Source organism: Megalops cyprinoides, chromosome 4 (assembly GCF_013368585.1).
Source record: "Megalops cyprinoides isolate fMegCyp1 chromosome 4, fMegCyp1.pri, whole genome shotgun sequence".
In the NCBI taxonomy this organism is placed as follows: Eukaryota; Metazoa; Chordata; class Actinopteri; order Elopiformes; family Megalopidae; genus Megalops; species Megalops cyprinoides.
The window spans coordinates 35,140,588-35,166,353 of NC_050586.1; the positions used below are offsets into that span (position 1 = coordinate 35,140,588).

At 42.2% G+C, this 25,766-nt stretch overlaps 2 protein-coding genes across 2 annotated transcripts; both read right to left on the minus strand.

Annotated features, from left to right (window-relative positions):
• Positions 1 to 317: 317 nt before the first annotated feature.
• Positions 318 to 18,498, minus strand: snx18a (sorting nexin 18a). Its single transcript, XM_036527044.1, has 2 exons — positions 16,700 to 18,498; positions 318 to 1,987 (listed from the first exon to the last, which is right to left on the minus strand). Exons 1-2 carry the CDS (start codon positions 18,192 to 18,194, stop codon positions 1,734 to 1,736), a joined length of 1,749 nt encoding a protein of 582 aa, XP_036382937.1. The 5' UTR covers positions 18,195 to 18,498; the 3' UTR covers positions 318 to 1,733.
• A 2,070-nt stretch (positions 18,499 to 20,568) lies between these two features.
• Positions 20,569 to 21,037, minus strand: hspb3 (heat shock protein, alpha-crystallin-related, b3). Its single transcript, XM_036527048.1, has one exon. It carries the CDS (start codon positions 21,004 to 21,006, stop codon positions 20,569 to 20,571), a length of 438 nt encoding a protein of 145 aa, XP_036382941.1. The 5' UTR covers positions 21,007 to 21,037.
• Positions 21,038 to 25,766: the final 4,729 nt, after the last annotated feature.

A 25,766-nucleotide genomic window follows, 5' to 3' on the forward strand; every position in this document is an offset into this window, starting at 1 on the left:
TTGTTATTCAGCAGCTTCAGGAGTTCATAACGAATTGATCATTTGAATCAGCTGTGTTGGAGCAGGGAGAGACCTAAAACATGCAGGACAAGTGGCCCTCCAGGAGAGGTTTGGACACCCCTGTCCTAGATATTACCTGGCTGAGGACTGAACTTAAAACACTACAGTACCCAGGTACACTGGAGCACAGTGACCTCAGTAGACAACGCTGCATGACACAGAAGTAAACACTACAGCCACACATCTCTTAAAATGTGTCACTGCACAGACAAAACTGTGACAAACACCAAGAGGCAGCTGTTTAGAAGGAGGAATTTATTTTCTCATTTCCCCATCTCTAATCTACATGGGGCTTGGTGCCCCCTGTGCTACAGGTTAGGGTAAAATTTCAGTGAGCAGCAGCAATGTCCGAATCTGCTTATAAAAACATGGGGAATCCTCTGCTGATAATGACGCACGGTGTCTCAGGAGCTGGTAAAGATCCACACACCACACCCCCCCAGCTGTCCCAATTCCGCCAAAAAGAAATTCCGATCGACGCCTTTATTTATCCGAATCGCCGCGAGGCTCCGGTGGGCCGCGGCGGTTGCTGGGTCAAGCCTCAGCTTTGACGCCCCGCCCTCCTTTGTCAGGTTCCTCTCCTCCCGCTTCCTTTTCTTTCTTTTCCTTTCGTTCGCGGCCTCTCTCGGGTCCAGCTCTCAGAAATGTGAGGAATGAGCACGTGATCCTTTGGAGCACCTTTGGTTTTTCTCTCCAGCCGGAAGGGAGAGGCGAGAAAACCCAGAGCGCCCCGCTGAACAGTGCGGCCTGCCAAGCCACCGGCTCCTTCTCCCCCCCAAGCCCAACTTGCACAGTCAGGAAGTCCTCCCCCTATAACATTAGTGGAGTGAATTCCTCGTAAAATCGAGTTTGTAAATCAATCTGCTATAATATACTTTTTTCGTTACAGAAGATACCATAAAAACAGTGTGTTGAAAGGCACAAGACAGTGGCGATAGCTGCTCTGCTGGGAAACTGTAAACATCTCTTTGTCTTAGATTTGTAAAGATTCTGAGGCCTCGAAGGCACTCAGAAGGCAGAGGAAAGCCAGTCAATGGTGCTAAAGATTAAAATATCTGTCCATCCAAGCATCCTTCTGAACGCTTGAGAAGTACTCATTATTAAAACATTTTCTTAAACAACGTCATAAGGCTTAAAACAGACAAGTCTTGGAAAAGTTACATTGGTAGTGTAAGCAACGATATAACTTGCTTTCACATACTACTTTTCTCCCTCTAATACAGAATTGTATTTAAAAACTAAAAAAAACCTTATACCCACCCACTCACTCACTCGTCTATACCTACCAACCACAGCAGTGCTGATTTTCCCCACATCTAAAAGAGATACTTTGCAGGCTTTGCTGTTGTATGCTAATGCTTCATAAGGAAAGTCCTCTGAATTGTGAAATATTCCGTCGCACTTCCACAAAGGGTTAAAAACGCCACCATTTCAGCGTGTTTCTCAAGGACTCTCCAGCCCCGCAGAGCAGCAGCAGCCATTAAAACAGGAGCCCAGGCTTCCCAGGACAGAACTCGCATGAAGGCAGCGGGTAGGAGGAGTGGTTTTTCTCTATCTCTCTGGATTGTAATTGCTAAAGCAGTGCTCGCTAAATCCGCCTGGCGCCTTTGTTTTTCTTATCGTTCGGGAGCGAGAGAGCTTGCGCGTGGGGGTTAGGTGGGGACCCCCCCTCTCTAGGCGTTGTCGTACTTCTGCAGGGCCTCCTCCAGCTTGCCGGTGATCTTCTGGAAGAAGCCGATCTGCTGCTGCAGGAAGTACTGCATCTGGGCCTTGAAGTCGCGCACGCGGATCTGGTGGAAGTGCTGGATCTCGGCCAGTGTGGCAAAGGAGATGATGTTGCAGCGCTCGTGCACGCCGTCTGCCTGCGGGCCTTCCATCTTGCCCTCCTCCACGTGCTTCTGACTCTCCTTCACCTTGGTCAGGGCTCCTGTGGGGCAAAAGAGGATGATGGGTAAACGAAGGACAACTTTTCAACAAACCAGTTAAGGCTATTGGCTTAACAGACTTAACTTACTTCTCAATTTTAACTTCTAATAATATCTGGAGAGTGTTTGCAACAGTCAGTGGCCCTTATAGAATGTTTATCCCCCAACCCCACACAACACCACCATAAAGCATTACCGAGAAACAAATTCTAAATATATCTGCAATACGGAACCCAGAAACAAATTTATTAATGCCACAGATTGAAGGATGTAGGCAATAAGTTGAGGTTCATGAGTTCTTCTTGAGACAGTAATTCTGCTACAGATGTTCAGCGCTGGTTTGAACCCCCCAAAATGACCCTGAGGGTGTGAACAAAAATAACAACTAGTGTGTGGGGTATGCAGTACATGTTCCAAACTGCCTGTAAGCTTGCACCAAGCCTTGTATTGTCAGAGCACTATTATAACAATCATGTAAGGTTGGTTTTTAAGGACTGTGATTTTTAGGACTCCTAAAGACGAAAAAAGCAATGCAGTTTCATAAAATTTGGTAAGCACTAAATAAAGCGTTCCAAAATTTATTTAAATGATTCAGCAATCAGTTTGCTGATCTTGTAATACCTGCACAAACGGATATCTGGGATGGTCTATGTCCATGCCTTTTGAAGAAGACAACACTAAAATCAGTTTCAAAGTGGTTCCCATGAAGCACTGATGTCACCGTTTGTTGTTTCCATGACTGCTTGTCGGGAAACAAAGAAAACATGTGACCAATTACAACAGCTGCATCAAGCCTGACCTCAGCTTTACTTAGCTGCAGCAAATTCATTTGCACAGTTACAGTGAAAAACTCCCACTTGTACAAAAACCACCCTCACAGTTCAAGACACATTTAGACCGGGAACCTAAACAGGAACAGACAATTTCCCCAGTCATTAGTCACATCCAGTTCCGCATGAACCTTTCTTAAGACACTTATATTACACTCACTATGACATGACATTAGATAATAACGTTACATAAAACTAGACAATGTATTGTATACATATCTTTTTTGTTATGTCTACATACTCAGCTAAGGCCTTTGAAGTATGGTTTGAAGATTGAGACACAATGCAAGACACTGGAAGGGGAAAACTCCTGCATGACCACATCCTTATCAACTTCTGCATTGACACCGATGTCCATTTGGGTCTGCCCTGGACCTTAACACACAACGACTCGTAAAGGTCAGCACTGTATGCAAAAAGCTACAGGAGCTCCACCAGCGCAAAGAACTACGGGCCCTGAAAACAGGAAGCCATGGGGCCGGACATGTGACGCGGCTCGGCATTCCACAAAAGGCCGTAAACAGCGAGGTAATGAAAACGCTGAGCGCGTTAAGCCCGTGAGACGAGAAGCCCTCGCACGCTGACGGCGGGAGCCGGACTGCCCATGCAGACAATGGGCCACTTCTCAGCGGCGCGGGAATGGGGCGAGCTGCGACTCCGAATCGTTTTCCATGCTGCCGAACATAAAAACGGGCCAACAACATGCTTCACCTCAGAGAACCTCAGAGCAGCCGGGCCATAAAACACAAAGAAATAAAGGCTGCATTCAATTATTTAGGGTTTGCGTAAGTACTTGGGGTTTTCATTCATATGTTTCACAATATGGCACTGAACATGCTTCAGGGTCAACACTGAGAGCTAAAAATAATTTTAGAAAATGAAATAAAATAAGAGCCTGCAAATCTTCAGTATATTCATGAATTTTTTCCCCCATTGGAACATATTTAGACTATAATTTAGACACAACATGTGACACCTATCATGAAATAGGAGTAAAAAAATGGCACTAATTATACATAGAAATAGAAATCAAACTGGTAGTGTTTGACTACGTCATTCCAATAAATGTTTAGATAAAAACAGAGAAGAGTGGGTAGGCCCATAATTAAGATATCTGATTATACATACATACATATAAGATCTGATTTCAAGTAGATTTGGTGTTGATTAGTTGTATGTTACAATACAAAGTGACTGAGAAGCTGTTTGTCTGCATCTTTATCAAGTCTTTTTTTTTTAAACTTCCTGGTGAAGGTCGCTGGCTGTGAAGGCCGAGAGCGAAGCACATGCACACCACAAGTCAGTAACAGCTGAGTGGGTGACACAAGCAATGTGGGACTTAAACTGTTGTAACACTGAGACATGACTTCTGGAACCTTTCACAACAAAAACGACTTCACTGGTGAAACTGCGCTTATGGTGAAATCATTTTCAGGCCCGGCGAGAGCCCCTGGGGCACTCATTCTTACGGGGCCTAATGGGTTCAGACATGTTAGCTTTCAAAGGCGGGGCCCTCATACCTTTCGGGCATGCAGCCAAACTTCCTGCATGGCTATATGCTGGGATTTTCTATCTTTAAAGGACTTTAGTCACCACGAATCACATTCAAGTCAGATGTCAAGGCCCCATTAGTCAGTTCCTGACAGGAAAATCACCATAGAACTGAGACAGCGAACAGTTAAGATGTATGACCGCATGTCTACTCACTACCTTGTTCAAGGGAGAGTTACATACCAAGAGCCTTTTTTTTTTTTTTACAATGGTCATGTTTATTTTTATGTTTATTCTAACCATAATTTTTTAGTTACCAGGTTCTACTCTTTAAGTGTGGTTTAGGGTAATAATTAGTACGTCTGTTCTATAATTATGTAATCATTCTTGCATTCCTGCCTTGCATCATTTGTGTGTCCAACTGATTGAACAACATTTTGCACTAAGGTGTAGTCTTTGAAAGAACAGGGCTGTTTTCAGATCAGCATTTACTGGCATAAGTACATTTTATACAGTGAAATTTAAATACTTAGATTTATACCCTCAGGTTATGTGCAATGTGAAGCTGATGAAATGATCTCATCCAAAGTAATCCAATATCCTTAACTGCCAACCCTGCCATGGCTAACCTGGCTTATAGTGATAGTGTAGACGTGGACCAACGAACCGTCCTGTTCTCATGGAAACATTCACATATAAGATGCATATGATGTCCTGTGAATGAAATGCACTGATTCAGAAAAATGCTGGTCAGTATTTGATTTCAAGTAAAAGCTTGTTTTTAACATTCTATTAAGCCATCTGAGAACACTATAGATAACACTCTAAAACAAGCTGCATTTAATATACTTTTCAAAGGTGTGAGACAGAAACTTTTAAGGTCTCTAGCAGCACCTCCACTCGAGTTTAGTCAAAACCCAAAACTGTTGAAAGCTCTCATGCAGGTAAATACAACAGCCTTAAAAGACATACAAAGACAACGCAGACAAAAATGGGTCACAGAGACTGTAGGAAGTAGAAAGACTAAAACTTTGCAATTACCTCAGCATCACTTGCTTGAGGTGTTGCACAAAGTTGGAAACGCATGACGCTAAACTATGACGAGGGTCCCACGGGAAAAGACTAGGGAGATCACGGGCTGGCGAGTAGCGGTGGCCCTTGCGCCTCTGACGCTGCGGCCTAAGGACTGATTTACCGCTTACGTAATCCGGATTATGCAACACTTCGAGCGCGGCCTGCGACCCCTCTTTAACAAGCGGTCGCCTCACAAAGTGCTTTGTCTCTCACTTTCAGATTACGCAGGAGTATTCAGGACACGTCTGAGCAAGAAATTCAGCCAGAGGTACTAGGGAGATCATAAGATTACTCCAAGATGGCATTTTACTTGGCTAGGAAGAATAGAATTAGCTGTGAGACACAGTGAGAACCAATGCGAACTTTAAATGACAGAACCATGTCAGATAAAGTTTGTTGTAAATAACAGAACCATGTCAGATAAAGTTTGTTCTATTTGTTCTATAAGAGCATCTAAAAAAAGAGATACAAGCTTATTTCTCAGTGGAAGAGCACAGTTAAAATCTACCAACTCAAAGAAATACAAGAAAAGCATGTATCTAGCGCATGATATCGGTCAGATGACGTTGGGGGAGTAATTTCAAAAGGGTGCACAGAATCTATCTTTAGCTGAACAGGTGAGGCGGCAGCTCACAAATTTCCTACAGCTGGACAGACATAAAAGACGGTGAATTTCCAGCTAATCACAAGCTTTCCAGTCACAGCGAGGAAAGCCTGCAGTCAAAATATGCTGAGCCTTGGAACGCTTACGGCTACTGCAGCGAGAGCAGTTTCAGAGCCAACATCAGCACCAGCGCTAATGAACCTTTAAGGAAAAACCAAGCAGAGGACCTTCGTGTTTGGTGGAGATGAAACGCTATCACTAATTCAAATGAACTCAGAGACATTGTTATTTGAACTTCGTGTTGGCAAATCCACACGAGATGAGGATGAAAGAGAAAAACCAGGAACGCATTCAACTCCACGCTCCCCCGAACCCTGAGTCTCCCTCGCTCTGCAGCACATCACGACTCTGCAACTCAGATGTCCCTGAAATATGCAATCAATAAAACGGTCGACAGGAGCCGATAACGTATTGTGATGCTAAATTTAATACTCTCTTAAGACAAATTTATTTTTAGATATGCCTCCTCAGCAGTTTTACTTACGTAGACAGAGAGTAAGCAATTCAGACATTCTCTAGACTTTGAGTCAACCACCCTGAAAATGACCTGCGTAACACTAATGTGTAAAACCATCCTTTTTTTCCCGCTTCAGCATATGGATGCTTTCTGAGTTCCGACCAAACCAAAACAGACATTAACACAAATACGAGAATAAACATGAGCAAAGTAAATACAGAACTTGAAACTAGAAACATGAAATTAATGTGTAACAACTGATAATGTAGTGACTCTGGATGCTGTTATAAGTTTTCACAATCTAATACAAATTGACTTTTTTATGAAATAGAACCGGATAATGTAATAACTTCAGGGATGATGTGCCTGTGCATTTGACACTTAAAACGAATGAGACAATTTGAACTCAGTGATTTGGAAAGTTATTGTATTATTCATAGAAGTTGTTAGAGTATCCCGAAAAATATTTAATCACTTGATAATGTAATAACCTATTCTACATTATTCAGAGTTATTACATTTGGTTATCGGCTATTACAGAATGTTTGATTTGTAGCATATTAAGGGTGATCCACATGTCAGCCATTTCCCTGCCACTGGATGGAGGCAATGGAGATCGAATAGGAACTGTCACTTATGTCCTTCTGGCAGACATGGCTCAAAATCTTGTGCCATTTCCAGGAGGTCAAAAAATTACCCCGGCTGATCCGTGCCCAGTGTATAATGTGATCCTGAAGAATGAACTAAAAGGATGTCAATACTTTTCTATTTCACGCCTCCAGCTGCTAATCTACACTGACCTGCCCTGGGTTGACTATTGTCTTTCACTGATACACAGAGTCATCACCGCGTCTCAGCAAAGAGCCGACACGAAGTGGATGAATGCCAACCAAGCAAAACCACAATGCATTTTAAACACTCCATTTCCTTCTGTGACAAAGGCAAAGACTTTCTCCAGCAGTTGCTTGTGATCCATAGCAAGAACCTGTCCAAGTCTGTGTTGTGACACCAATTTCTTTTTTACATTTTCTCCTGTGCAACTTTCAAGGGGAGCTATGGTTTCTTTAATACCATTTGCTGCTCTTTTACTAGGCAACTGTTTGTACATGCCGCTCATACCTAGGATATGTTTGGAGCAGGAACATCAGAGATGACCTGCTCAACTTATCACTGGGCATCAATAGATAGTGATGCCTACATTAATGTATCCATTATGCAATGACTAGCACATCTGCGTAGAGTTGATGTCTGTGGCCAAGCAGGTGAAAACACCACAGGTCACCTGTGAACAGGAAATTATGTAAAGCACTGTTACTTCAGGTTGAAGGTGTGAAATGGTTGAATGAAGAGTACACTCATGTAAACTAATGTTGTTATAAAAAGGACATAAAGAAATTTATCAGGGTCCTGTGCTTCACAGCCCCATGCCTGTAATAAGCTTGAGGAAATGCTAACTGTGCAGAACAGAAGCAGACAAAGGTGAAAGTACACTGTTGAGCTAAGAGTCCTGAGAAGAACAGCCGTCTTGTGTTTCACAGATTCTCTCTGTGGGGAGGGTTCACTGACCACAACTGCCTTTAGAGTGCTGCATTATTCAGCTCCATACTGTTCAGCATACAAACTGCATTTTAGCTCTGTGACAACGCGACACCAGCAGCAGCACATAAAAACAGACCAAGAACATTCACACTCCACAGGAACAGGGTGTCTTCTCTGCATCTTAAATAATGTTCTATTCTTCAGGCCTATAAGCCTTTTCTTCAGCATATTACAACATAATGGCCTAATAACAGTGTTAAAGACTAGAACTGCTCTGAAGTGGCGAGCGCTTCCAAGCCAACAGACTTTCTGCTGCCCCGTGGCTGCTTCACACACTGCAGTAGTCATCGTAAATAGTCATCGTTGTCCCATCGGGCTGTCGGTATGCTGTCCTGACTTAGACCCACCTCAACAACAAGGTCATTGTTTTCCTCTGTGTGTGTGTGTGACATGGCAGTGCTTTAAACCACATGACAATGTTCATCTTCACCAAATATCCAGGGCTTTTGAGTTACATGCAAATACCATTGAAATTATTTGTTCCATAACCTTGGCTGTACTCTTTCTTCCTTTTACCAAAACGTGTCTGAATTTTGGTTGGAAGGAGTAATGCTCACCCACACACAATGCACAAAACAAAACCTTTTTTGTGACAGTATTTTACACTGTCACCATTGAAGTTTCTTTATCATTACCCAGCATGCAAGTGCTGCACCTCCAAGCACACATTCTGTCCACTCAGCTCCTACAAGGAACATGTGTACATTCCATTCAAAGTATACAACTAGTTATGGATGTCTGATTTCAGTAGTGTGAGTACAGAGTCGTACTAAAGTACTGAGTGCTGAGTAAATCTTTAGAAAGGCAACATAGTTGTCGTTCACATCTCTGGCACTTTTTACCCACTATTAGCCCACGTCAGGCTGTGCATTTTTTGTCAATTTATTTCGAAGGATCTCTTATCCAGAGTGATTACTGAATGTGACCATTGTGGCAGGACATTAAATGTCTATCGCCAGAGCAAAAATATCAACATACAGGAAGGAGCACAGCAAGCCAGTAAAAGCAATTGAGCATCAATCTGAAATACAAGCTAGTATGCACGACTAATGACTGATTCTGGGAACAATGTAGCTGAGTGCAACTGACTGAGATGAAACAGGCCACACAATGCAGCCTCAGGTCTTAAATCTCACCACATAGATCAAAACAGAAGATTGCATCAAATATAGAATCTGCCATCAATTAATTTAGAAGTTGCACATAATTCCTTCAACACAAGTAAGGAAGACTGATCCGAATACTAATTCTAAACCTGTAACAAAAGACATACCCCGTGGCATGAATACAGAATGTGTTTGAGGGATATTAGTTGCTGTGGGGCATCCAAAATGAGTGCTGTCATGTGTCAGCAAAACACCCAGTCCTGTTTACTGTCTCTCCAACAAGTACGACAAAATTTTAAAATTCATTTCTAGTCAGACATTCCCAGGTTTTTGTCATGCCTTTAAACAGATAGAGGGTACAGGTAGAATCCTTGATGATTGGTATACTGCTTCTTGGCATAATCCTTGTTCTCCAATGCATTGCTACTAAATATGGCATTTCATTGGCATTATTTCCAAAGGGGAAAAAAAGTTTTTCCTTTAAAGTCACGCTGGCTCCTCGTGAGGGCGGCGCTGGAGGAAGGAGGCCAGATCCTGAGGCACGCACATCAGAGTGCCACATTCCACTGGCACGGTGACATCATGGGATAGAGGCCCACGGAGAGAGGCTCACCTCGGCCAAACCCTGGTCACCAAAATCTCAGATTACGCTCCAGCGTGTTATTATGGCAGTAGAAACAAAACAGAGGGTTTACGCGACACCACTGACCAGTTCAGAGGGCCAAATCCTGATAGGCCTGCCAGCTCCTGGAATTCTTACAACAAAAGCTTTTAAGAAAGATATCAAGGGTTGATCAAATAACCAACACTACTGATTTTTACCATATTTTTAACCCACTTTCTACCAGTGTGCTTGCATGTAACTACATAACTAAGAACAACAGGACTTTGGCCCAGCAGGGTATGGGTTTAAGAGCTGAAGGTGTGACCAGGGAGTTGTAGACTGAAATCCCATGTTGCTCTGCTAAGCGAACGGTTTAACCAGTAAGTATCCAGAAAAAGAAAAATGGGAAAATGTGAGCTATGAAACTTTCCCTGGAAAAGGGTGTCTGCTAAGCGAAGAGATAATGCAACAGACTGTCAGTTTGCTGAGCGGGATATGAGCATTTCAGATGAGCTTCAGTTCCAGCGGGGAAGTCCTCTGATGGCGGTAAATGGCAGGAGCTAGCGTGGGATTGCCGTTCTCCGGGCATCTCTTTGGAAGCGCTGCACAGTCTTTCAATTCACAAACACGCATTATTGTCTTCACACAATAACAACAGTCACCACTCTGGCTGCCCATTTTTATGGCTCCCCATCTGAGCTCCAAACTCTCTCACATCATACAGCAAAATCACATGACCAGACTTAAAAGCAGAATACCGCACAATAGGGAGCTCCTTCTCTGATATCCAAAGAAGGCCCAACTGCACCTGTAACTTCAAAAGACTTTAAAGATGAGCAGGAAACAAAGGAGAATGAGCCACTGTAAACCCAAATATGGGCACAGCCAATGACTCACTGATTTGAATCAATCACAGTGACAAAGAGAAGGGGGGGGGGGGAGAGACAGCAACCAAAAAAAACAATAGAATGTGGAGGAGTTGGGTCTGACAGGTAGAAAAATTCATATATAATTATTACTATAGTTCATCTATTACTATTGCATCTTCAGTTGATAACACGTGTCAACATCTGTCTTCAAGAATTCATTTGCTTTACAGAAAATATTATTGTCTCAAAGGAGCTTTACTCAGGAAAAGAATCCATTACACAGAGATATAAACACCAAATACTTTTAGCAAAGATAATGGAATCGCGGTTACACTGGCTGCCAAGTGGGAATGTTTACAATACAGAAACATTATTTTCAGTCTGAAATTCCTCATGCTTCAATATTTCCCTCTCGTGAATTTCCTGACGCAATCAAGGGTTCAACGCTGTACTTAATGCCGCTGACAAAATTTCAACAGGCCGAGGCCATTCCCACGGCTGTGACATTCCTGTGGGTCGTTCAGAGTGCAGCTGGCACTCAGAGGCACCTCAGACACACACAAAGCCTTCTGGATGCTCAGTTTACTTTACAGCAGTGCCTGAATTGCCAAGTAAGTGGCAAGTCTTGTGGGCTGCACTGAGGAGTGATGGTCAGGGAACTGGACTCTTAACCAAAAGGAACGCTTAAGCAAAATGCTTAACGCATGTATCCATATTCAATACCCATACATACAGCAATCCAGTTGTACGAATGAATGTTATGAGAAATGTAAGTTATGGGACATGCATTGGATATAAGCATCAGCCAACTAGGAAAAAAAGTGTGAGCATCGTAGAGAATAAAATTGAACACCCTGGCGTGCATGTTCAAGGAGCTCTGCAACTGATGTATGCACAGTCTTTCAGAAATACCTAACTCAGGGCAATCGCTAATCAGAGATTCTGCTCCCATTGTGCACAGTCGAGAGCTCAGCAGTACAGCGTATAAAGACCACATGCAAATGAATTATAGTTAGCGTAGCTCGGAGTCAGCATGGCATTTTTGGGATTTTGGAAATGTTGCATACTGGCAACAGAAAACTAGGTGAAAAGCCCCATGATTATGAAGCTGTTGTGAGATCTGATACTACAAATAACGGGTTTTTAATACGGTTCCTCACAACTTTTCACAAGAGACATGAAACCACAAACATCACAATGCGAGTGACATCACGAGCCCGGAGTCCATGATGAGAGGGGAGGATGAAGTCCATAAAGCATACTCTATGTTGTTGTGTTACTGTAGCAGAGCGTGCTCCACTTCCTCTCATGGCTGAAACTGCCTGGCAGGTTTGGATACAATAAGGGGCAGAAAAAACAACAGCTAAAATTATATCCCCATGCCTGTGAAAACTGACTGCAAACAACAGCAACAGCTTGGGACATAGGAGGAAACCCTTAGCAGAATGCTTATGTGAATGTCCTGTGATAACACACATGCTAAAAAGAGAACACGTTAATCCCATGCTGTGAAAATCTAAGATATACCTGCATTTTTTAAAAGCAAGATACACCACTGTGTGCTTTCCCAGAGAGCACAGGTTGAGAGTTGCTGTGTTTGCATTTTTTCTTCCAGTCTAATGAACTAGCCCGAGGTGTTGCTCCTATTTTAGCAGCTCACTTGTTATAAACTCGTAACAGACTTGTTTTGCAGCGCTGTTTCTAACAGTTCTGTTAATATATCCACTCCCTTTGGGTCCTCCAGATCAGGATTATCCTCCTGATATGATGAAACCCGTCTCAGCCTCACAGTTTGGCTGTGTAATTGATGAATGGGCTCTCTTTTCAAATGTCTAAATAGAAACTCTGTTTGCGTTACTTCACAGCCCGCTGAGGGCACGCATTATGAACTCTTGCAGCACAAACACTGAACATGTATTCCATTAACAGCGTGCATTTTGTGTTTGGATTGCAAATACCCTCAAATTTGACTCACTGGCTGTTTTCTAAGATAGTGAGAAACAGACGCATTTGATTATCCATTCATAACTTTGGGTTAAAAAAAAAAAAAAAAACTTATGACCAAGCTTGTGTTCTCTTTAAATTTACCCTTTGGGAGTACAAATACAACACTGTACTGGCAAAGGAAAGAGCTGGCCTTCTGTAATTACCACAAGAGCTCAAATTGTGTATTGACTCTTTATAATGCTACTTAACAAGAGCTTCATTAATTGCTTCGATGCCAGTTAGTCGGTGCCTTTATGGGAGGACCGGCAGTAAACATTTGCTTTGAAACAACCACTCACTTTGGGGTCTTTGTAAAGGCTGTGAACTGCTGTACAGCTGAGTCATGTTGCCAATTAAATCGGCACACATCCGAAATTCCAGGGATTTCTAATTATAAAACCAGACTTAATTGATCCCATACGCTACACTGAAAACAGAACAGTTCTTCAGCTAAAAGTTTTGCTCAGGGTGCACTGATGTACACTAGAAATACTACATAGATACACAAGAATGTTTGCCTTTCCCTAAAAACAGGGCCAGGCTCACACTGTTGTGCACTGCAGTAGTGTAGCAGGCCAGCAGAAGATGTACAGGAGTACAGAAATGACATGTTAGAAATAATGTTATAATCTCCCTTTGTAAATTACAGGAGCCATTGATGGCCAAAATGCCATCCCCCAGACTACTTAGAATAGACCTACATCCCCCAGACCTTAGAATAATACCACCCTGACTGCCTACATACTAAGCCCAGTGAGTACCACATCTCTACAGGGGGGACATCCTTAGCTGCAACATTGACCAGAAAAGCAATACATCAAACTACTTCCTGAATACAACATACCATAACCGCATACTCCCACTGGATAAAACAATGTAAAGCCTCAAACTGTTGAATCCATTGGGTTACTTCACTTGGACAGAATAAGCTATTATGAGCCATTAGCCAATGGTTTCAACTACTTAACAAAATGTGTAATTACACATACAGGACACCGAGAACGAATGAATGAACCTCATCTTTTCGAGTGTTGTTGTTTAACAGGATATAGTGACAATGGTGTCATTCAACTGGTCCTCCACTCAAACACTACTGAACGTCCGTGACGTCACATTGTATTGTAAATACTAAGCGACGTTTTACCGTCAACAAAAATGTTACATTGTGTCACCAAAGCACAGACATGTCCGAACATGACAGTGAAGGACGTTTCATTTTTCGCTGGCCTGAATCTTTGTTCCGCAATCACAGCAATACTACCTCGCACAGCTTACTCGGTCCGTATGAAAATACGAGACAAATGCTGAAAAGGCGGTCCTTTATTCAAACGTCGTTAAACAATTTTCATAAGCGTCCACTTTACACGTAATCTTAAAGCTCCACTGTAAGGTTAGCGCCTTAGTTCCCAAACCTTTTCCTTCAAAGTTCACTTTTACTTTGCTTCACTCGAATGCGTGCCTGACCCTGGTGCGATACGAAGTCTGGAACTCGCTGACATTATACTTTGAGATTACTGCCAAATCTGTCAAAATGCCATACAAGTCTTTATCAAGTAAACATGCCACGCTGGTTCTAAAGGTACAATATTTTTATTCAGCCTAAGCTTTAAAATCTGATCTTGAGCAAAAAATAAACTTGATGAAAACACAGCACGCATTCATCATACAAACGAAAAAAAAAATAAACATCTGTCAGAGGCAGCAAAACGAACAATACCCACAAAAGGTGTTAGTTTTGTTTTCGATGAGCGACGTTTTCTTCATCGCTGAATCTCAGCTGTTGACTGGTCCAGTCCGTGACCATTTTTGGCAAGCCATTACATTGCCTGTCATGTCAACCTGCACATTCTCAACACTTATGAAACCACTAAAGCGACATGAAAAATACATACACTCCCCACAAGGTTATGATTTAGTGCAACCCAATATATGCGCTGCTTTCAGTAACTTGCACTCTTCTATGGAACAGCGACAGCTGCTGTGTAAAGAAACCTGCGTTTCCGGAAAACTTTGCGCAACATTCCGCTACGACACGGCTCCAACAATGTTACCAGCCATGGAAAAACACACACACACACAGCGTCAGCAGAACGGTTTTAGTCTATGTGACTCAGCAGTGGGATGTAACCGTGGCGTTCGCGTGGGCCGATTTTACAATGCAAACATTTCAGTTTGTCATGCAAAAAGCCGACCGCGATAATGCTGGAGACTGCTGACGCGTTCATCTGCTAGCAGGGGTCAAACAAACACAATAGGGTCCTCGACACAAGCTGAAACTAGTGAAAATATCTCATTAGCTTAATCTGTGAGCATCTTTACTGCTACGCCTTTTGCACACTCCTGCAAATGCAGGCTAAATAACTGTATTCCACAATGTAGTATTACTATACAATGATATTCAAGGAAATTTAACTTTTGCTAATTGTTCAAAAATAATATTAAATTAGATGGCTTGGAGATGACAGCCTATCATTGTTTGTGTTCCTGACAGAAATAAAGAATGCATCAATGGGCAGGGTTGTTAACATGGTAACCTGGACAGCTAAATTGAGTCCGTGAGTTATTAATGACTGTCTGGAGTATAATTAGTTTAGTTTTGACATCTGCAGTTATAACTGCCTTTACTTGTTCAGTCCCTATCAAACAACTCACAAAAGGCGCAGCTGACACAAAAATTGATATGACAGGAAGTCTAATCAAAAGAAAGTGTTGCCCGTTTTATTATTTCAATTACATGCCAAAAGCTACAGGGGCGTTTTCATGTTCTAAGGCAGCGTTTCCCAAACCTCTCCTGGAGGACCCCTTGTCCTGCATGTAATAGATCTCTCCCTGCTCCAACACAGGTGATTCAAATGATCAACTCGTTATAAACTCTTGAAGCTGCTCAATAACAAACTGATCATTTAAATCAGCTGTGTTGGAGCAGGGAGATATTTAAAACATGCGGGACAAGGGGTCCTCCAGGACAGGTTTGGGAAACGCTGTTCTATGGGACTTCAGCTGAAACATTTACTTCCTACTTGGCAGATCTTGTCTGGAGACATGCCAAAAACTGTCACGCCAGAAAAAATTGCCTACTACCGTTAGCACCAAGAATGTTTGCACTTGCGTAGAGTGTGTGGCGTTAAAGACCTCTGCCTTAACAGCGTTAGTAAACCCTTCTTGTAAACCCACCAACTTCACCTCCATTCTCTTCTCTAACCCCACCTTTTTTTGGCAAAACATCGTCTCTTGGCAAAATGTTCATTTGAAATGTCTAACAAAATGTCACTGACATTATAAACCAGAAGACAGCTCATCGAGTACGTTTTCCCAGTGCAACAAGTGTTTCTTTTATGAGAGAGACTTCCCAGCATTGCAGGACAGAACTAGGTACAGCATTAATATCTCGGTCGCATATTTAAGTACTTCCATGAACAACTAGCTAGCTACACCCTCTTGCATAATGCATGTGAATCACGTCTGCTCTCAAAAGGAGTTTCCGTGCACAGCGCCTTGAATCCGTCCAGAGAGGCCAGACTAACTTCATTATGGGACATCATTGTGTTTTGTCCTGTCCAAATCCAATTTTGGACTGACGACTAAATAAAACCCTCTGATACTGTAAAAGTAAGGGTTGCACGAACCATATTTAACTTTTAAAGCAATTCCCACACCGACAACCACAACGAAACACGGTTTAAAACATTGTAAACAATTGGAACAGAGAATAGCATTGTGTACTGCGCAGTATGTTTTTAGCCAGCCGATTCCTGTGAATTGTTTCTAGGCACCGGATAGCAAACACTACAGCACATTATGTAGGCCTAGATGAAGCCTATTCTTCAAAACATGGTTCACATTTTCTGAGACTAGACGCCATAATATGTGGGCTAATAAGTATTTGTTTAATACACCACTCTTCACAGACAACTATGATGATTTCGGTCCCCTGGTAAATATGAACACATTCATATTTTTTCGTGCTAAATGAACTGGAAACCCAGCCCCCATCACTGGACTGTATGAGAGACACAACATAATTGAGACATTACCTTTCTGAACGTGGATGATATCTGGATAGTTAGCAAGGTGCCCCTGGTAAAGCGCTAACAGATCCATCACGGGGTCCAGGTCCTGCTTTGGTTGTTCTGCAAAATACTCTCCAATGGAATCATAAGCCTCGGCTGTGAATGCAATCGCTTGGTTTAAACCGACAGAGAATACCTGTTGGTCAAGTTCAAAAGCCTGACCGAGTGATTTAAAGGACTGTCCAACTTTCTGGTATTCTTTCTTAAACCCGGTTATCTGTTTCCTGGCAAATTCACTAACGGTGGCATTGACCTGCAGCACGCTGTCATCCATTTTTTTCGTGAAAGCCTTGAACCCGTCAATTTTGCTCTCCACCTCTTGCAGGTCAAGCGGGGCCGCCGGGGTGCTGATGGTGAGGAAGAAATTGGCTCCAACCATCTCATCCTTCTCTGCTTTTCTCTTCCCCTGCTTCCAAGCTTTTTCGTCTGTACTGCTGCAGGTGAGGAAGTGCTGAAACACGTCGCACCTGGCCAATACCGGGTGGCTTGTCATATGGTTCATCCACCATATTAAGCCTTTCCTTCTCTTAGAAATGAAATCTTCCTCAAAGCGCCCTGTGGCCTGCTTCTCCGGGATGTGCGGGACCGAGATAACGGGGAATTTTTCTACCAGCCTGGCGTACAGCCAATCAAAATGCTTGTATCTTCTGTTTACCTGGCTCTGCGTGTGGGTGGGCGTCAGTTTATATGAAATGTAACTCTTCATGCCTTTGAACTTGGTTTGTTTGGTGGGGTCGTCGATGGTGCACGTAAATGGGTATGGATTCTCCTGCCATTCTGGACCGTACTGCCCCATCACGACGCAAATTTTATCCCCGTCTTTCACAAAACCTGACGCCTCTCCCAGCACAAACGCTTCTCCCCCGGACTTCACGAAGGTTGAGAACCTGTTGAGGTTTCTGCTGACAGTTGCCGAACTTTTTGCGTGTTGCGCATTCCCGCCTCGAGACATCGAAGAAGTTGAAACTCTGTATGTGGAAGGTCCATTTCCATCGTAGTCTTGTAAACTTCCACCGACAACACCCGGTTCGTCCGCAACAGTCGAGCTGTCATCCCAGTCGTCGTCCCAATCGTCGTCGCTCCCTGGGCTGGTTTGGTGCGGAGGTGGTACAGCGAAAGTCGTAAAACCGGAGGCTGGCGCTTTCGTGAAGTTCTCGACCTGAGTCTGCATTTTGTAGGAGGCATCATAGCCGCCGGTGGGAATGTTGGCATACCTAGATCCTTGTCCTTGGTACCCATCCCCAGATGTGCTGTTGTTGTACGCTGGGGCTGCGTCGTTCTTAAGAATCTCAACATAAGAAGCAGGGAAGAGCCCCCTCTCCCCTCTGCTGTTTGCTCCCTCCAACCAGCCCTCTATGTCTTGTTCGCTGTATAAAGTCACGATTTCGTTTTCCTTCACTGAAATCTCCCCGGGATTTTCGGAATTAAAGTCATACAAAGCCCTGGCTCTCAGCGCCATGATTCGGAACAACCAGAACAGCAGAACAAACAGAATAACAGTTAACTCTCCGAGTCGGAGACAGGCTTAGCCAGTCAGACGATCCAAACTCACACAACTGTGCGGACTTTGTAAAGCGCCTCTTTTAATGTTTTCTCCAGGTCTCCTTGCTTCTCCCCCTCCAAGATCGCGCTCTGATGTCAGGACGGCTGCTTCTCAAAGCAGTTCGTCCTCTGCTTTCGTAAAAGTTAATTTCCCTTCGCATCCAGCAGTTTCCCCGTTTAAAGTCGAAGTTGCAGTTGGACCCCTATCTCATGCAGCAGCACACTCGCTCTCCTTCTGAGCTGCAACAGCGCCACACGTAATCAGTCTGGAGGGAGGAGCCAAACGAAGGCTGTACAATCAATCAGGCAACACGGATCGACCACAGGAACCTGATGTGCCTGGAATTTTTAATCCCAGCAGATTTAGATGATCAGAAATACCAGCGTGTCTATCACTGACAGTACAGGTATTGGAAAATTTCAGATGTTATTAGAAATTTTATTGGCAAAGTAACTCCTTACCACTACCACCTCTACGATATGCCTACCCTTCAAATGATGGCATATCGTTTTGGCGGGGGTTCTGTGAAGATATAAACGGTTAGTACAGTACAGTAGGAAAATTGATTAAGAATACAAACACATCATTATAATACAATTTAACTGTGAAAAGTCCGGATGTACACACACACACACAACAAACACAAACAAAAAACAGATACACATAAACATAATACAGCAATGTATGGCATGACAATCCTGATTCAACACTGAGATCAGTCTGTTATCATGAAAGTAACAAGTGATATTTGATATTTTAAAAGCACCAAAACTATCTATAGGCAGGCTGTTCTAGTCACTGGGTGCCTAACAGTTGGTGACTTCCTTTTCCCAGCTCAATATTTACCTTTCGTATTTTAAATATACTCAGATCTTTTTAGTGAAGGCTGATATGCATACTCATCTAAAACAATTTAAGATAGGTGGAGCATTTAAATGGATACACTTACAAATAAATAAGGATCTAAATGATCTTGATTACCCTCCTTCATGGTGTATCCTCTCAGCTGCAAGTTTTACCTGCTATTTTACTTCATTTCTCAAAAAATGGTTAGTGGACTGGTCACCTATAATCTTTTCAATTCTGTTGCAACCAGAGGGAACCCATTATAGCTTTACACTCTCCAAACCACGGAACAAATTAATGTTAAACCTGCACTTTGAATTAGCACACTATGTTAGGGAAGTTGCAGTGAAAGCAAAAAATAAAATACGATACTGCCATCCTTTTAGCCATGTTTACTTAGCAGAAATGATGTGACAAAAGGCAACAAATTATGCAACAGTTTCCTCTGTTGCAGCTTGTACTTCATGTCTTTAACGCAGAGTTTTTCAAACATTTTGGGGCTAAGGCGCATCAAAGGTCAAACCAGAACGTGAAGGCACACCAACGTAAAGTTGGTTATAGATTATGAAGAATGTCACACACATAACGCATTGGGTTCCTCAAAATTCCATGGCACACTTCACTTCGCCTCACGGCACACCGGTTGAGAACCACTGCTTTAAAGTACAAATGAATATCTACAGTTCTTTGGGGCCTGCATGTAGCATTTTTTTATCAATTAGCAGAAGAAAAGTATGTCGGACCTGTCCTGGATAAACGAGACAAAGGCTTTTTATGGCCTCGTGTCCTCAGCATAGCATTCCATAGCTATTCATAGATATGAAGTCAGGCTCTCTGGGTCCAGACAATGCAGGCGTTCTTTGCTTGCTGTTTTCAAGGTTTATCTATTTCCAACATTTCTGATAAGAACAGCTCTAAGAGGCTGAGGAGGGAAAGTCGGTAAGGACATGTCGTCACACTCTAGAAAATTCCACTGTCCAAGTATGCAGGGTAAAAGCTCCATCATCATGCTAAAGACGGATTTATCTCATCTTAGATATCATTTGCAATGCAGTAGGCATTCTGATTTTCTTTGGTTCAAAGAAAATCAGAACCTCATGTTAGTTTTCATTTTATGTATATGCATTTCCAGTGTTAGAAAGAAACAAAACACATGCATTCAGCAGGACAGTTACTTTAAAAACCATATGTTTAATTACATTTAAATTCACATTCAGTACCATATAGAATAGCAACCACAGCACTTCATAATAAAAACAGTCATAATGAATGACAATGACACTAAAGTAAGATTTTAATTTAAAGTACAGCAAGCGTTCAACATGCAGAATCCTTTCTCCTGTATCCAGGTTCAACATTCCAAGTTGTTGTTTGATGAAGCGTTCTTAATTTCAACCCATATCCTCAATAGAAACTCTTTGTTAGAAATATCAAGTAGTGGTGTTCACTGGGCCCCTGGAGCGTGGTCTTTAGCCTCCACCACAAGTATTCCATCATGACACAGCAGAGCCCTCAAGTCCCCTGCCTGGAGCTGCTCCGGCAGCTTGTACTGTCGAGTGAAGCTCCGTGACACGAACCCGTGCTCGTCCATCCTGGTCGCGTGCTGGGCTTTGACCAGCAGCCAGCCCTCGAACACCTGGATAAGGATGTCCTGGGGTTGGAACTGTGTGACGTCCAGCAGCACCTGGAATACGGGCTCCGTCCCCCGCCTGTCGTTCTGGGCTGCCCCTTCTCCACTTTTTGCCCCCGGCACCGGGACTGTGGGTCCAGGCAGGGAAAACAGGCAGTGGTCCTCCATGCAGTCCTCCAGGTCCCGGCCCTCGAAGTAGGGCTGGTGGCGTGGTGGAGTCCTCACCCAGTGAGTAATGGTGACACCGGACATGGCTCCCGGTGGTTTGTGACCCGCTGGTGCTGTTGGCAGTGCGGCACTTGACGGACTCAGATGAAATCAGCAAGGTCTATAAAAAGGTCAGCTTGTGATAGTGTTTCTCTTTGAGGGGGAGTGTGTGAGGGGGGTAGGCAGCAGATCCTTTTTTAGAGCTGGCATAGATGAGTTCATAGCATGACACGGAGCATGCACAAGGGAATCCCTGGATACGCATATAGCCAGACCCCCGGACAAGTCTCAATTCATTCGACCTGATGGACCACTGTATCTGCTCTTGCAATGTTGTTAGCTGAGCCGACCATTTCCCGGAACGCTCATTTTCTTATGATTATCTCTCTGGTTACACAGGCAATGCAACACACTTGGTCGACAAATCCAGAGGAAATGTCCTTGGGTTCGGCGTGCAGGCAAATGCCAGGTACTTTAACTAGGTCAGGTATGTGGTGAGCTCATGATGGAATTCAGTCATGACCCTTTTGCATGTGTGCATGCAAAATCCAGACCAGCTGGAAGGTATTCCCTGGTTATAGTTTTTTGTGTAAGTCTTGCTTAAGTGATATGCTGTTATTCTCAAAATGAAGCATACTGTACCAAATTCAGATCTGCGCAAAACGCCAATGAAACTGTTAGCTGTGCTATTCTGATTTTATCTGTTTTCATTATGGTTGCTGACTATGATGCACAAAGCACTATGCCTTACTTAATAAACATCATCAATTCATGGGCTTCATTATCTGATCATGATTACTGCTCTGCTGGTGGACTGTGAACTGAAGTAGAAGTCCAAACTTCTGCAGATATAGACTGGGAGAATTTTTTCACACAATACATGGATGTTAATGTTACGTGGAGAAGTATCTAATCTTTGTACTTATCAGCGGGAGATTACGAATTTAAAATCTAAATGTGACATTCTTCTACAATGGGTAATGTTACGTTTCGCTAATACAATATTTGTCACTAATACGATAGGATATGGCTCCTTTTACAATCTCCTGGGATTATTTTTAGGCTACTTGAGATAGTCAGTTCTTCTGTCATGTGTATAGGACATACTTTTACTTTTGCGCGTGATTTAAATTATGACAGTTCAAGATAATCTAAATTCTATGTATCCCGGTGTAACTTGATCGTCATACTTTCTCGAACGTGACGTGAGAAATTTGAGTATACTTTTTTTTGACAAGCAGTGCCATCTAACGGTGATTTAATAAAATCGACAGACGGGGACACGTACTGTATAGTAAATAAAACAGTCGAGGTATGGTAATCTATGATATCAAAGGATTTAAGCACTGTGTGGTATTTGTATATGTTAAAAAGCAATATTTACTATACTATTGGGGTAGTGATAACAGCCCCATACTAACCCAATTCAAATGTCAACACTGATAGGAGGCCTAATTAAGAGCATCTTCGCATTAAGCAACTTAGTATAGCATAAATTTTAAATAATTATCTGAAAACGGCAGTTGCTAATCGTCATTGTACTAAAGAATGGGCGGTGGCTGGATTTTTGCAATTATTTCACGAGTGCCACCATTGATGCTGTTTCCCAATTGACCACCAGAGGCCAGTATAAATATTACGTTAACCGTTTCATGAAAATCCCTGCATTAGATAATATAAATTCCAAGACTATCAAAGATTCTGTGCAAGCCATGTTTCTTAGTTTTCCTACACTGAAAGTGTTAACTGGCCCACAAATAAAGTTATGTGTGTACTATACTGATGTACAGTAAAGCATGTTCAATACAAGAGGACTGGTTCCTCATTGACTGGTCCCTGTCATACCATTCAAGCTGTCCACATGCATTAATCAGCTAACACACAGTAGTTATTTCCACTGACATGTAAATAAAAACTAAACTAAAAAATTGAAAAGCTAGAAAATATGGATTACAAGTCAGATATCAGCACTGCAGACAGGGAACACAAGGGCAGTAGGATCGGACCAATTTGTAACATGACATCACAGCAATAAAAACATCACACAATAAAGAACCCTTTTATTAGTAGTTGTGACACATAAAACGGTAACAACACTCATTGGGTGATGTTTGGTGGGTGCCTAAATCTAATTGTAAAAGCTACCTGTTTCTGTCCTCTCCACCATATGGCTTGCGTGATGGAGAGGCTTTGAAAGGGACAGAAAGAGGGGTGAATGTGCTGTCTTGTGAAAGATGTCTGTTCACAAATCAACAGATGGTGTCTGTCTTGCCTAATTGTTCTGTGTCATCAACTGATGAAGTGTACTCTGGAGAGAGAGAAGAGACAGCGTGATATCACCTAAAGAGAGGTGAGAAAGAGACAAGTGAAATCACCTAAAGAATTACACGGACACATTCAAACAGTATAGCCAAAGTCACAATAGCATTCACAGCAGCACAGTGCACCCTATTAATAACAAATTCTGGCAAAATAAAGGATGGTTACAAAGTTTAAAACAATCAGGACAAGACATTACAAACATTATTAGATGTTTAACTTATGGAAATAAATTGGTACAGGAATCACATCAGACTGGACAAATGTAAGTTTTAGTTAAAGGTTTGTGCTGTGTTACTAACATTAGCTACATCTTCTGACCAGTTTCTTGAGGAAGTCTTGGCTTTTCCTTTGTTTGAAATTTTGGCATTGCAGGGATACCTTGCTCTGCTTTTTAGACCTAGCTGCCTCTTCACGCAGTTCAGTCTCATGTTGAACAAGGAACCTGTACCACCCACTACTCTTCTGTGGGTTTCTCTGCTCCTGAACCAGCCCACTGCAAGTCAGAGAACACAGAGCGTTCAACCTTCCACTGCACAAAATGTTCATTTAAGCTGGTAACTCCCATAGTTTTTATACCTCAGTTACATTCCACAGGTATGAAGGACATAAAGCAAAACATATGTCTCCTCCACTAATGGTGTTGTGCAATGGGAGAAATTCCAACCTGAGGATGTAGTCAATAGCATAATGGCATGCAGTTGTTATCCACAGTTAATAGTACAGTTCATCCATTGAGTTTATGGCTTCTTCATTATCATTTGAGCTCCTTTGTATATATAGAATATATAAACACAACCTCAAGATCTGAAACTTTACTCCTGTGCCTTGTCTCTTCATTTACAGTGCCATGAATGGAATAAGCCCATTTTTCCCTTGATAATGTCTGAATTGGTACTTACGATTTGAGTCTCCTTTTTTTCCATCCTATATATTTATAGTCTGATCTTTGTCAGAAAATGCATTAATGAATCTCATCCCTTCACTTCGCAGCCTGTGCACTTATGGTTCCAATTAACATTTGAAACTGATGACACATTTACAGATATTTGGTGTGAGAGTGGACATGTCATTTACTATGACCTCGGCAGTTTTCAAAAGCAACCAAATGGATGTACTTTGAAAGACAATCTTTGCTGGAAAGAACTGCTGGAAAGTTCTTTCCTGTTTGTAAAGTCAGGTTATACAATGATCAGAAAGTCAATGAAATAAAGCTCTCTTTACAGCATGTGACAAAAAGTGTCACATAAAAGTGCACCATTTCTTCTTTGACAAGCATTCCTTCTGTAGCTTCACCATTTTTACATGTTGTGTATGCTCCTCAAGATCTTCGATCTGAAATGGACAATCACATAATCACATAAAATGTTCCCATTATGCACACATATGGTAAAAGGATTCAGAAACGCTCATTTTCAGTATGGTCTGATATATGTATGGAAGATCTACAGTCATTCACTGACAGTTTGCAAATCTTTTCTTGCAGCTGCTTTACTTTAACTAGAATAGGACTCAAACAGAAATAAAGTCAAACCTTATCATATAGTATAAATGATTTTTGTCCATGCTAACCTGCTATGTATAAACAGAAGTCTGTTTATCTCCATCACAGTGGTGATGAGCATTACTGTTTCAAAAAGAGGGCCCTGGCTGCCAAGTAAGACTGGCAAAGAGCTGAACAAAATTCATCCAAAAAAAAAAAAATCTGGGTTAAAACACTATAGACATTTTACAACTTTCTTTCATGTGTTTTAAAGTTCTGAAACATCAGAGACATACCTCCTGGCTAGCTAATTTTTTGCTATTCAGCAAAGTTAGATATACTGGATTGCAATGCTGTCTGTGGTGAATCAGCTTGCTAGCTGCCTACCTGCTCTGTTTGTGGGCTGCTGGGGAACTTTCCTCAGGCTAAGAAACAAATTAACTTTCATTGACAATAATAATGTTTTAGTCTCACTCTCCCAATCAACACTATGGAAGTAATCCAAAATTATATCTGTTACCTAGTAAAAATCTGACAAGTAAATTAAATTAAAGTGCATTTCTAATCGTTTCTAGTAATTCTGTTAATGTTCATGGGCCAATAGGGGGCAGTGTTCCCCTAGAACAAACAAGACACTAACGTTTTAGAGCAGGAGGATTATGCCATGGGAGATGCTATCTTTCAGATAAGATGGTAGGCCAAAGTCCTGACTCATTGCAGTCATCAAAAAATCCCATGGCAATCACTGCGTGGATGAGTTTTCCCATTTTGCCAATCAGGCTTGTTTGATCTGGTCAGTTTAATTGGCCTGCCTCTTCACCTCTGGTATCTGGTATGTGGTAAAATGTTGTGTGTCACCGAGGTGGGTGTAACACATTAGTAGTTGGAGCTGTTACCGGTCAACAACTGCTTTTAGGTCTGTATACATGCAGTATACATGCAGTCAATTTCTTTTATTATTAATTTAAAGCAGGGATTATTTGCCTGCATGATATATTTTACA